Consider the following 12,960-nt stretch of genomic DNA (forward strand, 5'->3'; position numbering starts at 1 on the left):
GATGGCCGCTTGTTTATCTTGAAGCCTTTCAGACCCCAGACTCCATCACTTGATAGCCAGGCACCATCAGCTTTCTTCACCACAGTTGCTTATACACACATTTTATTTGCATCCCTTAAATGGCTAATGAGTGTGAGCATTTCTTCATCTGCTTATGGCCACCTTCATACGAATGTCATCTTTGGTGAAATGTCTGTTCACGCCCTCTGCTCATTTAAAAATTGGATTATTTGCCTTTTTCTTGCCGTGGGGTTTAGAAATTCTTTTTTCCTCTTTCCTGCTGTGTATTGCCATTTTCCCCCCAGTCTGTGGGTTTTTACTCTTTTGGTGAAATTTTTGATGTCTAATTTAGTGTCTAATTTTTAGGTCTCAGTCACCTCCCTTATCTTCTGTTGTGTTTTCGTTTGATAGTGTATTTACACTACGTACTCAGTTTGTCTCTACTTTCTCATCGATGATCTTTATAGTTCTAGGTTTTACATTTAGGGTTTTGATCCATCTTGAGTTGGTTTTTGTTTACAGTGTGAGATATGGGTCCTCTTTCATTCTTTTCAGCACATGGATATCCAGTTTTGCCAGCACCAATATTAAAGAGGTTATCTCTTTCCCATTTAATGGGTTTTGTAGCTACCGGTCTACAGGCGGATGCATTTATGTCTAAGTACTCATTTCTCTTCCACTATTCTATGTATCTGTACCAGTACCCAGCTGTTTTGACACCTGCTGCTATAGGGCAGGTTTTGAGATCAGGATGTGATGTCTTCTATTTTGTTATTCTTTGGTATTACTTTGCTTATTGGAGCCTCTTTCTTTTCCATGTAAAGTTGGTAGTTTTCCCATCATTTTAAAGAATGATGCTGGCATTGGGATTGGATTTTAGCTGTAAATTACTTTGGGCAGTATTGACATTTTCAAAATGATGTCTTCCTATCCATGAGCATGGTATATCCTTCCATTCACGTAGGTCTCCTTTGATTTCTTTGTAGTAGTGTTTTTAGGGGTTTGGGTGTGTGTGTGTGTCTTTTGTTTCTCTGGTGAGATTTATTACTAAGTATTTCATCTTTCATGTGGCTATTGTAAATGATACTGTTTTCCAGATTTCCTTTTCAGAGTTCTTTGTTAGTATAAAGGGATCCAACTGATTTTTCATGTATAGATCTTGTACCTTGCCACAGTGATGAATATTTCAATTAGTTCAATCAGTTTTCTTGTTGAGTCTTTGAGAATTCTTATGTCTAGGGCAGACCATAGAATTTCAGAGGTAGCCAGTCCTTTCCTCCTAGTCTTAGTCTGGAAGCACTGCTGAAACCTGTTTAACATCCTGGCAACATGCAAATCTTGGGTTCTAATATCATAGCAACATACAAATTTCCATAGGAGACTTGGAGGCTGTGCTTGGAAGTGTACTGGCTGGACTGGCCCAGGTGTCTTGCATGGAAGGCAGAATTCTACCTCTGAAACACCCTTGCTCCCTACATACATACTTGGTCAGTTGTAATTTTTCCCTATTTTGCATATGCAGGCCTTTATAATCTGTAAGGCAGACATCTATAAAATAGATCTCATTCATGAAAAGTGAATGTTACTGGGAGATTTACTAAACTTTTAAAAATTCTCTGCCATCAAGTTGATTCTGACTCATAATGACCCCATAGGGCAGGGTTTCTAAGGCTACAAATATTTGTGGTAGCAGAATGCCACACCTCTCTCCCCTAATATGGCTGGTGAGTTTGCACCCACCAACTGGCGGGTCAGCAGTTGAGGACTTAACCACTGCGCTCTCATAACCCCTAATTAATTGAACCCATAAGCACTTTTGATTTTCTTTCACACATAAGGATGCTCCTCCCATACTGAGGAAAATTAAGACTCATGATATTATCACATAAGCTTAGGAATTTATTTCTGCATATGACTACCTGGCAGTACACAGATGATAAGAATTTCTTTCATTTATATTTCTAAACTATACTTTTGAATTCCATGTTAAAGAAGTATGGCCTGCTACTGCTACATAGAAGAAAATGACTTAGATTTCTCAGTACTGGAAGTAAGAAAAACTAGGTTTTATCTGTAAAACCTAACTTGTCAGATTATATTAAAAAGTCATTGCTACAAATCCTTTATTAAGCAAAATATGAAAATATCTATTGTTTCTAAATATGTCCTCCAACTAGGTCTCTCTACTTCTGATGGCGGTGATTCCATCTAATCTTCTCCCTAAGAATGCTGCACTCTTCAATTCACATCACCTCAAACAGGCAGCTTAAGTATCTCCATGGAACTCAAATTGTGTTCCTTTTCGACATCCTTTGAGTTTTAGGAGCCAAAAGAAGTCTGAGGGAACAAGAACAAGGCTATAGGATGGATGGGGTAAGGGTACCCAAAGAAATTCTGATAGGGCAGCTCTTGTTACCCTCAAAGAATGAGCAGGTGCCCCGTTGAGATTGAAACCGAATTCCTTGACACAACTCTCCTGGCCTTTTTTCACCAATGAAGCTTTTTCTTTTGTTAATAATTTTATTGGGGGAGGGGGGCTCTTACAAATCTTATAACAATCCATCATTCCATAACAATGCAGTTTTCTTAAAAACTTCTTTCTAATATCCGACATGATCATCCTGTGTCCTTTGGGAAAATATAACTTTCTGAGCTGACCTTTTTGTCTTGAGTTTTACAGACCCCTAGAAGCTACCATTTTTTAAAGAGCAAACAAGAGCTTTTATTATTTTTTTAGCTTATTATTAATTGGGTAAAGAATATAGCAGACAATTCAATATACATTTTGTTTCATCTCACTGGCTGCAGTCTGCACAGTGTACTATCTATCACCTTTACTCTTCTTGCTTCCATCCCTCCACCTTTGCCCTTGGGCAAATGCTGGCCTTTTGATCTCAGAAAGTGAATCCTTCTAAGGTGTGTGCACCTCACAATTATTATTATAGACCTGTCTACTGAAAATCGAGCCACGAGTCTGAGTTCCTTTCCAGACCGGAAAGATGACCAGAGCCATAGTTTCAAAGGTTCCACCAGTCTCTAACCAGTCATTTTTAAGACTGTGAGTTTTGTTCTACGTCTGTCTCCCACTCTATCCAAGACCGTCTAATGTGTTCCCTTTCCCAGCAGCTGGTCGTGGTAGCTGAGAAAAATCTAAGTCTGGTCTCAGGGCCATGGACACTGATGTCCGTGTGGTCCCTCAGTTCACTCAACCGGTTGTTGGCATGCATTTTGCCTTGTGTCACTTTTCTTTCCTCCGGCAGAGACCAACAGTTACTCTTAGGTGACAAGGAAACCACTGCTTTGACTATACCTGTTTTTGAAGGATGTGAATGAGACCGAGACAAGTGTATTTCTGAGAGAAGCTTCTTGCAGCCATCCACTGATGACAGAGGAATGTTGAAACATGTTTTGTTTGGGAAATGATATGTGCATGTATGAACTGTTCATGTATGAACTGAAAGTGCGACTGTTGAATGGAGGGAGGTGACACTGAGTAGTGAAGACATGCTGGTATAGAAAGGCAAAAAGATCAACCTAGTTCATGTTATGGAATAGATTCTCAGCTAAACTATTAAAGAAAAGCAATTGGTTCCAAAAGGCAGAACTAAAGCTATTGCCACGATTTAGAACCACCACCGTGTCCAAGTACAGATACTCGCTGCCACCGAGTCCATTCTGTAGCAAACATTTATGAAAAACCAACTTCCAAAACTAAAAGTTCCCTGTTACGGCACTTTTTATCTCAGTCTGACCTTCTCCTGTTTTCAAAAGGCATTAAACATGCATTCATGCTAGCCTAGGAAGCGAGCCATATTTTCTCGGACCAATCGGTGCCTTTAAGAGACGGAGATACTGGTACCTTTTCTCTTAAAAGAAATATTTATACAGCTCACCAATATTAACTTGTAGCACAGAACAACTCAGATAAAAACATAATGGCATTAAGCAAACAGACAGAGTTGTGCAAGAGAAAATAAACTCATCTGAATAAAGTAAGTTGTCCTTAGACACTTTTCCAAACATCACTTACAACAACAGACAGTCCTTTCCATCTGCACTTTACCCCAGCAGGGGAGTATTAACATACAATGCATATACATACACCTAAGTAACAAACGATTACTTACAATCCTTTCCTAGTTATATACAATTTTCTCCTCTTAGGAAACAGCTAGCTCTTAAGATGACTTGCTTTTATAAGTCACACAGCGCCAATATAGTCCAATAATAAATTTATTACTCACACAATTTATTATTTTGCACATAATTATATAAAATACATTTCTCTAAAGAAAACACATACATTCAAAGTAGCCTAGCTCTGTTACTTAAAAACAAAACAAAATAGCACTCAGTGACTTTTCTCCTTTGTTGCCTTCATTTCTCTAGAAGACCAGTCCTTAAGGATTTCTGGAGTCGAGCGATGTTGGCATCCAAGGCTGCAAGGCCATTTCTGAAGTCTTGCTCATCACGAGAAGTATAGGTTGAAAAAGAAGACAGACTCCAATCAGACATCAAGTCAGAATTCAAAACACTGCCATCAGAGACAGTATTGCCTTTCCTCTCCAGGTTTCTGCTCTGAGAAGCTGCGGGACCATTATATGCAGCCTGCTCCGGTGACGGCTCAGTTACAGCAGGGATCTTACCGATGGCTTCCTGTATCTTCTTGAGGAGCTGCCTGTCTTCCATGTCGGCTATTCTGGAAAGCTTTTCAGGCACATCTTCGGCATCCGCTTTTGGAGAGGAACAAGCCAGGGATGCACACAGTTTATTCTCCTTTTCGGAGAGAAGCCCACTGTTGCTGAGTTGCTGCGGGGCGGCTACACAGAGCTGCGGCTGGGGAGCTCGTCTCCCAGAGAGTGGTGATTTCTCCTGAGGAGTGCTTCTAACAAAAGGGATGTAAATCGTCTCATCTAAATTGGACCCGTCTTCAACTAAAGTCTTGGTCTCGCTCTCCTCATCGGCACCCTCGTTCCAAATGGCAGAAACAGCTCCAGGGGCTGGCACTGCCTCCACGTTCTTAGTGTTACTGAGCGGAGAGGCTTCGGCAGGAAAAGCATTTTCATAGGGTCTGTCTGGCTCCATGCTCTCCTCGTGTTTGATGGCAGGATGGTGCTCTGAGTGTGCAAAGTTGTGATTTGTTTCTAACTTATTTAGGTAGCTCATTACAGAAGTGAGGGTGGGGCTTGGGTCACGTTGAAGCTGTTTTTCATAGATGTTCAGAAGTGACTTGGTAAGGTTATTTCCAGGCTTGCAGCGAGCACTGTCCATACTAAGATCTGAGAGAAGCTTTGCCATACTGCTCTGTAAAGTTCTGTTAAGAATAATTTAGCATACTAATTACTATTATGGTTACTTATTTCTTTTATTTATATACAATTCATCATCTTAAAAAAGAAAGGAACCTGGTCCATAATTTGAAAGCAGGCAATTAAAAGCACAAATCCTAGAAAGTGTGCAGGCAAGTCTATCAAAATTACAAATGACAAAAAGACTGGGCCAGCGTCTTATTTAATGTCAGATTTAAAGACCGAGAAGAATGCTTTGTCACATAAGCACATTGTACAAAGAGGCTTAGCGTGAACAAGCAGGGTAAGAGAGGGAGGGCTACGGCTCACAAAAGCAAAACGGACAACATGCAAATCCTTTGTTGATGAATCCCATTGGAAATGATTTCTAGTCATTTCAAATATACATGAAATCATTATCTGGCATAATTAGGAATAAGCAACGGCTCAGATACGAGGACAACAGTGATAGAGGGGACTCACATCTTCACACCCTCGTCACTAGCCTCTCTGAATGTCAACTTGCCCAGTTGTCAAATGAAACCTGCCTCCTTAAAAATTACTAGGAAGTCTAAGTAAGAGAAGATACAGGCATAAAGATACAGTCTTAGCAGAGGTTTCAGACTAGAGAGCTCCTCCTTTGGTAGCAGCTTTTATTAGTTCTAGTAAAGTCGTTTAGTAAGAAATCTTCAGTCTATTTGAATTGGGTCATTTGTTCTTATAACTCAGTAAGAAAATGCTAAACATTCATTAGAAAAAGACACCCAAAAGAGCATGCTTTACAAGTTCAGCTTTGAATCAGAGGCACTCAAATTCAAAGGGTTTTCGTTTTTGCCTGTAAATTCACATAGTAAAATAAGAAGACCCATTGTTTGAGAAACCTGAAGAGGCAGGTACCACTAGTGAAAAGTGTCCACCAGTAAAAGTCCTCCTGAGAGTAAACTGGCAAAACACTTCTGAAGAGCCTTACGATTCCTTAACAGGTACCAGTGCAGGAATTCATCCTACTAATTACACAGTCTGTTTCCAAAATTACATTCTAAATATTTTATTTGGAATAGAAAATGAAGACATAATCACTAGCTTTGCACAGATAAAACTGACTGAGGTAAATCATGATATAATGGCATCATGAGCAGTGCAAGGAACTGACAGTAATAGGAACTGGTGATGAAACGATTACATCAAGTTACATTTAAAAGAGCCGGCCATTAACCCTGTGGACAGACAAACACTGTTTTTGAAACACTCAGGGGTGACTCATTGGAGTACTGAAAAACCACCTCTAAAGTCAGCAGCCCTCCCTGATAGACGGATCAGCAAACTTCTTCCAAAAAGCAGAAACAAAATTTGTTCCAACTCGGCTGACAATCTCAAAACAGGCTGTGCTTCTTGATTTCTGATTGCTCTCACATGGCAATGGCTTCTACTGCCTTCCACAGACGTCGTTCAAATGGCTAATCAGAAAGGAACGCTGTCGTGAAGAATGGCTCGTGAATTTGCACCCCGGAGAGGCTTCTCTGCGGCTGCTGCCCAGTCCCTCACTTCACTAGTGAATAAAACAGACTGGGGATCAAAGAGGTAAAAGGACTCACCCAAGATCATACAACATGCAGGCCTAGCAGGCAAAGGGGCTCTCATGTTTTATTTCTTAGCCGTCCTGGCAAGGCCATGCCCACCCCCACTTTACAGCTAAGGCTTGTTGTTGCCAGGTGCCATCTGACTGGTTCCGACACACAGCCACGTTATGAACAACAAAACAAGACACTGCCCGGCCCTGCGCCAGCCTCACAGTTGTTCCTATGCCCACATCCATGGTAGCAGCCACAGCTCAGGTTTGGGGACGTTAACAGGCCTGCTTGACATCACACAGCTTGTAGCGGGCAGGGCTGGGATCGCCTCTAGGTCACTCTAACTTCGGCGCAGGAACTTGTAACCACTTGCTTTGCTACACAGCCTTCAGCTGGGACCCTCTTCAACCAGGAACCACCGGGTTGAAGAAGGCATCTGGCTACTCTGAAATGCCTAAATTACCTTAATCGGAACAGAAGAAGAATTGCCGTTAGAAATTAACACAGCGTAGTGACAGAGGAAATGGGGAAACACAGTCTCTAAGTATGTCGAACAAAAAACCAAAGCCAAACCCACTGTTGTCCAGGCAATTCTGAGGCCTACTGACCTAGAAGAAAAACCGCCCCTGTGGGTTTCCAAGGCTGTCCGTCTGTCTGTCTTTACGGAAGCAAAATGCCGTAGCTTCCGCCCACGGAGTGGCTGCTGGGTTTGAACACCGACCTTTTGGTTAACAGGCATGCTTTTTCACCACAGGGCCACCGGGGTGCCTACGGTTAATCAAAGGGACAGGGGCTTACCAAAGAATTACCTGGTTAATTCTCGCAGTTGAGCTACCTCGGCATCACGCTGACGTAATGTTATTCCCAATATCTGATTTTCCTTTTCAGTAGCTTCTAATTTAAACTGGGAACTTTTCAAATTGACTTGAGCCTCCTCCAATTCTAAAGCAAAACAAACAAACAAGCAAAATCAGCTTCCTGAGGACGTTTAAAAACGTGATCATGACAACAGTCCAAGCACGTACCGATTTTCATCCTGGTTGTCTCGATGTCAAATTGCTGCTTATTTTCAAGTATAGTTTGATCTTTCTCTTTGAATATAGTGGCAAATTTTTTGTTTTCACCTGTCTGGTTTTCAATCACGTTCAAGAGCTCTTCGTTTTTGCGCTGTAGGAACTCCTGGCTCTGCAGTGACTCTTGCAGCTGATTTTGCAGTGACGCGTTCAATGATTGAAGAGAAAACACTGCACGACAAAACAGATGGCATCCGTTTCCCCAGTTTAAGAATGGCAACCCTGAAAGGTTCTGGGTTGCTGTGCTCGTTTACAAAGGCCTGGACTGTTCGACGTTAGCCAGGATCTACCACACTTTCACAATGGTCCTAAGCGTATATCGCCCCGTCCGTCTCACAAATGCAGCCACTGTGTGTGAGTCCCTGTGTAAGTCACAGATCAGACATGCGTCTGCTCTCCTGGGCCAAGCAAACAGACCATTAATTACACACAGGAAGGCTGGCCCTTAAGGGAAGGCAGAGGGACAAAGAATACAAAGCTACTTAGAGAGCTGTCAGAAGGGGGGGGGCGGGCGGGGCCGGGCCTAAGCTGTGGCTGGAAGGATGAGAAGAAAGTGGACAGATTCAAGAGGGCAAAAGAAGAGCCGACAGGAACGCCCGGAGCTGGCCCAGAGCGTTCTTCACTTTGGGAATGAACAAGAGGCCAGTGTGGCTGGAATACAGGGCACAAGGGGGCAAGGTGGAGAAGAGAATTCAGTGGCACTGGAAGGACAGGCAAGAACCTCACAATGTAGGATCTCCTGGACCCCCAGAAATGTTTGCCTCAAGTATGATGGGCACCAATTGAAAGCGAAAGGCAAGACCAGTTTATAGAAGCTCAGTCTGCTTGTACTGAGAATAGAAGATGGACGAAGGAGTCAGGGGTACAGGAAACCCAGGAGCCAAGACAGGAGGCTGGGGAGCCCAGGGTCCCACCAGCAGACAGTGGCTCCGACACACCGACCGGTGACGTTTGTCAGCTCGGCAAGTGTCTGCTGAGGGCTCAGATTTCTGCGATTGAGTTCTAAGAAAAATTACATTTTCTCATATTAAAAATTTCCCCCATATTAATGCTTTCTGAATATATTTTACATTTGCTATGTAAAAAAAGTTAATTCCTTGGGGCCTATTTTATCAAGCTTTTCACTGTGGCACTTAAGCTTTTGTCACACTCAGGAAAGGTTAAATGTTCAAAAGCAAAGATGTCACTTTGAGGACGGAGCCGCACCTTAGGCCATCAGTATTTCCAACTGCCTCCTTTGTGCGGAACGAGGAGAGAGAAGATCAAAGTGGATGCTAGAATTGACTCTGAAACTTGCAGTTGGTCTTACAGTCTCTAAAGCAAAGAGGAGAAATGTTGAAGTCAAAGAGCTAAATTAAAAAAACCTTCAAAGGGCAGCGTCAACAGGCGTCAAATATGATGATGAAATGTGCAAAGACCTAGTTTAGGAAACCGAAACAGGAAAAACACACCCAGCATATCTGAAACGGAAAAAACTCAAGCCTTGAGTTGCAATATTGAAAGATTCTATGGGCAAAACATTGAATGATGCAGGAAGCACCAAAAGAGATGCAAAGAATACAGAGTCAGTGTGCAAAACAGAATTGGCCGACATATCATCAGGAGGTAGCATATAAGCAAGAACCAGTGGTGCTGAAGGAAGAAGTTCAAACTGCACTGAACACATTAGCCCAAAACACGGCTCCAGTAACTGATGGAATACCGGTTGAAATGTTTCAATAAGCCGATGAAGTACTTACTCATCCAAGCCAGGGAGTCCGGAAGACAGCACTTGGCCACCTGACTGGAAGAGATCCATAATTGTGCCCAATCTCAAGAAAGCTGACCCAACAGAATGCTCAGCAATGCTAACAGAGAAATTACCACTGATTTCACACGCAAGTAAGATTTTGATGAAAACCACCCAGCTGATGTTTGCAGCGGCAGCACTGCCAGGGAGCCTTCCAGGCGGGTTCAGAAGAGCTGGTAGAACAAAGGGTATCATTGCTAGTGTCACACGGATCTTAGTTGAAAGCAGAGAATACCGAAAGATGTTTACCTGTGTTTTACTGACTATGCCAAAGCATCCAACTCTGTGGATCATAACAGACTATAGATAACCTTGCGGAGAATGGGGATTCTCCTCAAGAAAACGTTATTGTGCTTTTGTGTGAAAAGCACAAGGGAACGCTGCATGACTGCATCAGAATAGGTGTCCGTCAGGGTTATGGCCTCTCACCATACGGTTTAATCCGTCTGCTGAGCAAATCCTTGGGGAAGCTGGATTATCTGAAGAAGACTGCAGTGTCAGGATGGGAGGAAGGCGTACCAACCACCTGCGATATGCAGATGCCGCAACCTTACTTGCTGACAGTGAAGAGGAATTGAAGCACTTGCTGATGAAAATCAAGGGTTATAATCCAGTCTTCAGTATGGACTACCACTCAAAACCCAATTCCTTACAACAGGACCAAGAGCATCATGATAAATGGAGAGAGGCTGAAGTAGGCAGGATTTTGCCTTGCGTGGATCCATAATCAATGCTCAGGAAAGCGGTAGTCAAGAGATCAAAAGATGCATCACATTACATAAATCTGCTGCGCAAGACCTCCTGAGTGTCTGAAAAGATGTTTACCTGTGTTTTATTGACTATGCCAAAGCATTCAACTCTGTGGAAAGCAAGGACGTGACTTTGAGGATTAAAGTGCACCTGACCCAAGCCATGGCATTTTCCATTGCCTCACACACATGGGAATGTTGTCCATGGAGTAAAGAAGACCATGAGAAGGCTCTGTGCCATCTGAATTGTGGTGCTGGAGAAGAAGGTTCAAAGTGCCATGGACCGCTAAAAGGACAGAGAAATCTGTCTTGAAGAAATATGGCCAGGGCATTCCTTGGCGGCAAAGATGACAAGACTTCATCTTATATACGTCGGGCATGTTGTCAGGAGAGACCCGTCCCGCAGAAGGACATCGTGCTTGGTCACGTGGAGGGCAGTGAACAAGAGGAGGGCCTCCAAGCAGAGAGACTGACACAGTGGCTGCAACAATGGGCTCAGGGCCAGCTGAGAGGTGGCACAGGACTGGGCAGTGTTTCGTACTGTTGTGCGTAAAATTGCTGTGGTTTGCAATTGACTTGAAGGCAACTAACAACAACCACCACCAATGTGCGGGAATGTTGTGCCAAATGAGGTCAGACCAGAGAAGAATTGATGCCTTTGAATATGATGCTAGTGAAGACTATCAAATATACCATGGACTTCCAGAGGAGCAAACAAATCTGTCTTGAAGAAGTACACCCAGAATGCTCCTTTGTAGTGAGATACAAGACTTTATCTCAAGTGCTGTGGACATGCTACAGGAGAGACCAGTCCGGGAAAAGGACATCAGGTAGAAGGGCAGTGGAAAAGAGGAAGACCTGTATGGGCATGGATTGACACAGTGGCTGCAATAATGGGCTCCAATATAAAGATGATTTGTGAGGTGGGCACAGAACTGGGCGCAGGGTCGCTGTTGTACATGTGGTGCGTGGTACATGACTTCAAGGCAAGAACAGCAGTGGCAAGAAAGGCTTTGAAGAACCTCAAGAACAAAGACAATCAAATTGTAAAATGGGCAGAACCAATGCAAGAACCATTAGTTTTTAAGACTTGTCCCTACTCTATACTGGCCCTCATGAGCGATCACTGAAGATATATACGGGTGCTATAGCCAAGTGTGGTGTAGGAACCAGATGGTGCCTGGCTGTCAGAAAGAGGAGCACATGCTGTCTTAAGGGCTTGTCTTCAAATAAGCAGTCACTGAAGTGAAGTGTCAACTAAGTCCACATGGATGAGCACACTCAGGGCCCAGCAGGAACACTGCGGTTCTGAGCCATAGCCAGCATCGCTAACCCCTTCTCCATTCCCACTGAGCCTAATGTGACACCTCGCCTTCTCAAAACCCTCTCACAGAAACCTTCCCCTCTCTCTTCACCGCTCTGCTGGTGCAGTTAATTGGAGGGTGGGGTGGTGGGTAGTGGGTGCGGGGGCTCCTTTGAGACATAATAATTTATTTCTGTCCCCAAAATGTATTAATGCGGGACTCTTTTGTTCGCGCTCCTTCTTCTCCTTCTTATGTGGCTGCACGTACATCCCTCTGTCTCTTCTTCTCCCTAGCTCTCCCTTTCTTACTTTTGGCTGCTCTCTCTTCACTCCATCTTCCAATGTCCCCTCACCCTGCCCCCTTTACTCTCACTCCATTCTATACACCGGGCAAGTCGTTAACTCTAAATAAAACTTGTTAATAGGAACCCATCCTCTGGGTCCATTTTCCTTTTGTTCCCGTTCTAACACATACCAGCCTGTGTGATCCAAGGATTGTAAATAATAAAATCCAAATCCAAAGGAGGACATAGTGTCAAGATCTTAAATTATGAACACTTGGTTTGCAGTAGACTGGATGACAGTGGGAGCCCAAAGTATATTTGCAGGTCCCCACTTTGATTCAGCCTCCAGTGAATCCCCTCTGAAAATGATCCAGGGATGTGAATAGCTTTACTATCGTAGAGAGAGCACTTTAAAGCTGATGATGGCAGATGTAGTTAATGCTAACATGTGACACTCTTATCATTTGATCCCCCTTTCAAATCATTCTAAAGTTGTTTCTGTTTTTAATATTTTCTGCTTTCTTTCTGATTGAGGTTTTTCTGTTTTGTCTAGTCGTTCTCTGAATGCAAATCAAAACAATGTGATAACAAATCAACCCTGTTTTAACATCAAAGTTAAATATCAGAAAACAACAAACAATAGTGAGGGTGTGAAGAGATTGGAAGCCCCATCCACTTCTGGGGGAACTCTAAAATGGGGCAACTACAATGGAAAACGGTATGATGCTTCCATCTAAAGTGAGAACTAGAAATGCGGTCTGACCTAGGAGCCCCACTATTAGGTATAGCTCCTACCTAAGTAAGACCTGTGACAGGAACAGACATACGTACACCCTAGTAGAAAGACGGAAACAACCAAGGGCCCTTCAACGATCAATGGGGAACAATGGCACATACACAAGA

The 12,960-nt window shown here is 43.1% G+C and overlaps 1 protein-coding gene across 2 annotated transcripts in view; it reads right to left on the minus strand.

Moving 5' to 3' along the window:
• Positions 1-2,535: 2,535 nt before the first annotated feature.
• CCDC14 (coiled-coil domain containing 14) overlaps positions 2,536-12,960 on the minus strand; it is a 46,525-nt gene continuing 36,100 nt past the window's right edge. For both annotated transcript variants that reach the window (XM_045287579.1, XM_045287580.1), the window contains exons 11-13: positions 7,885-8,103; positions 7,669-7,801; positions 2,536-5,314 (exon numbers count right to left, since the gene is read on the minus strand). In XM_045287579.1, the coding sequence (XP_045143514.1) occupies positions 4,378-5,314; positions 7,669-7,801; positions 7,885-8,103 (1,289 nt within the window). In that variant the 3' untranslated portion in view covers positions 2,536-4,377. The remainder of the gene's footprint in view (positions 5,315-7,668; positions 7,802-7,884; positions 8,104-12,960) is intronic.

The sequence above is a fragment of the Echinops telfairi genome, unplaced genomic scaffold (assembly GCF_000313985.2).
Source record: "Echinops telfairi isolate 266 unplaced genomic scaffold, ASM31398v2 ScPeMD7_17;HRSCAF=63, whole genome shotgun sequence".
In the NCBI taxonomy this organism is placed as follows: domain Eukaryota; kingdom Metazoa; phylum Chordata; class Mammalia; order Afrosoricida; family Tenrecidae; genus Echinops; species Echinops telfairi.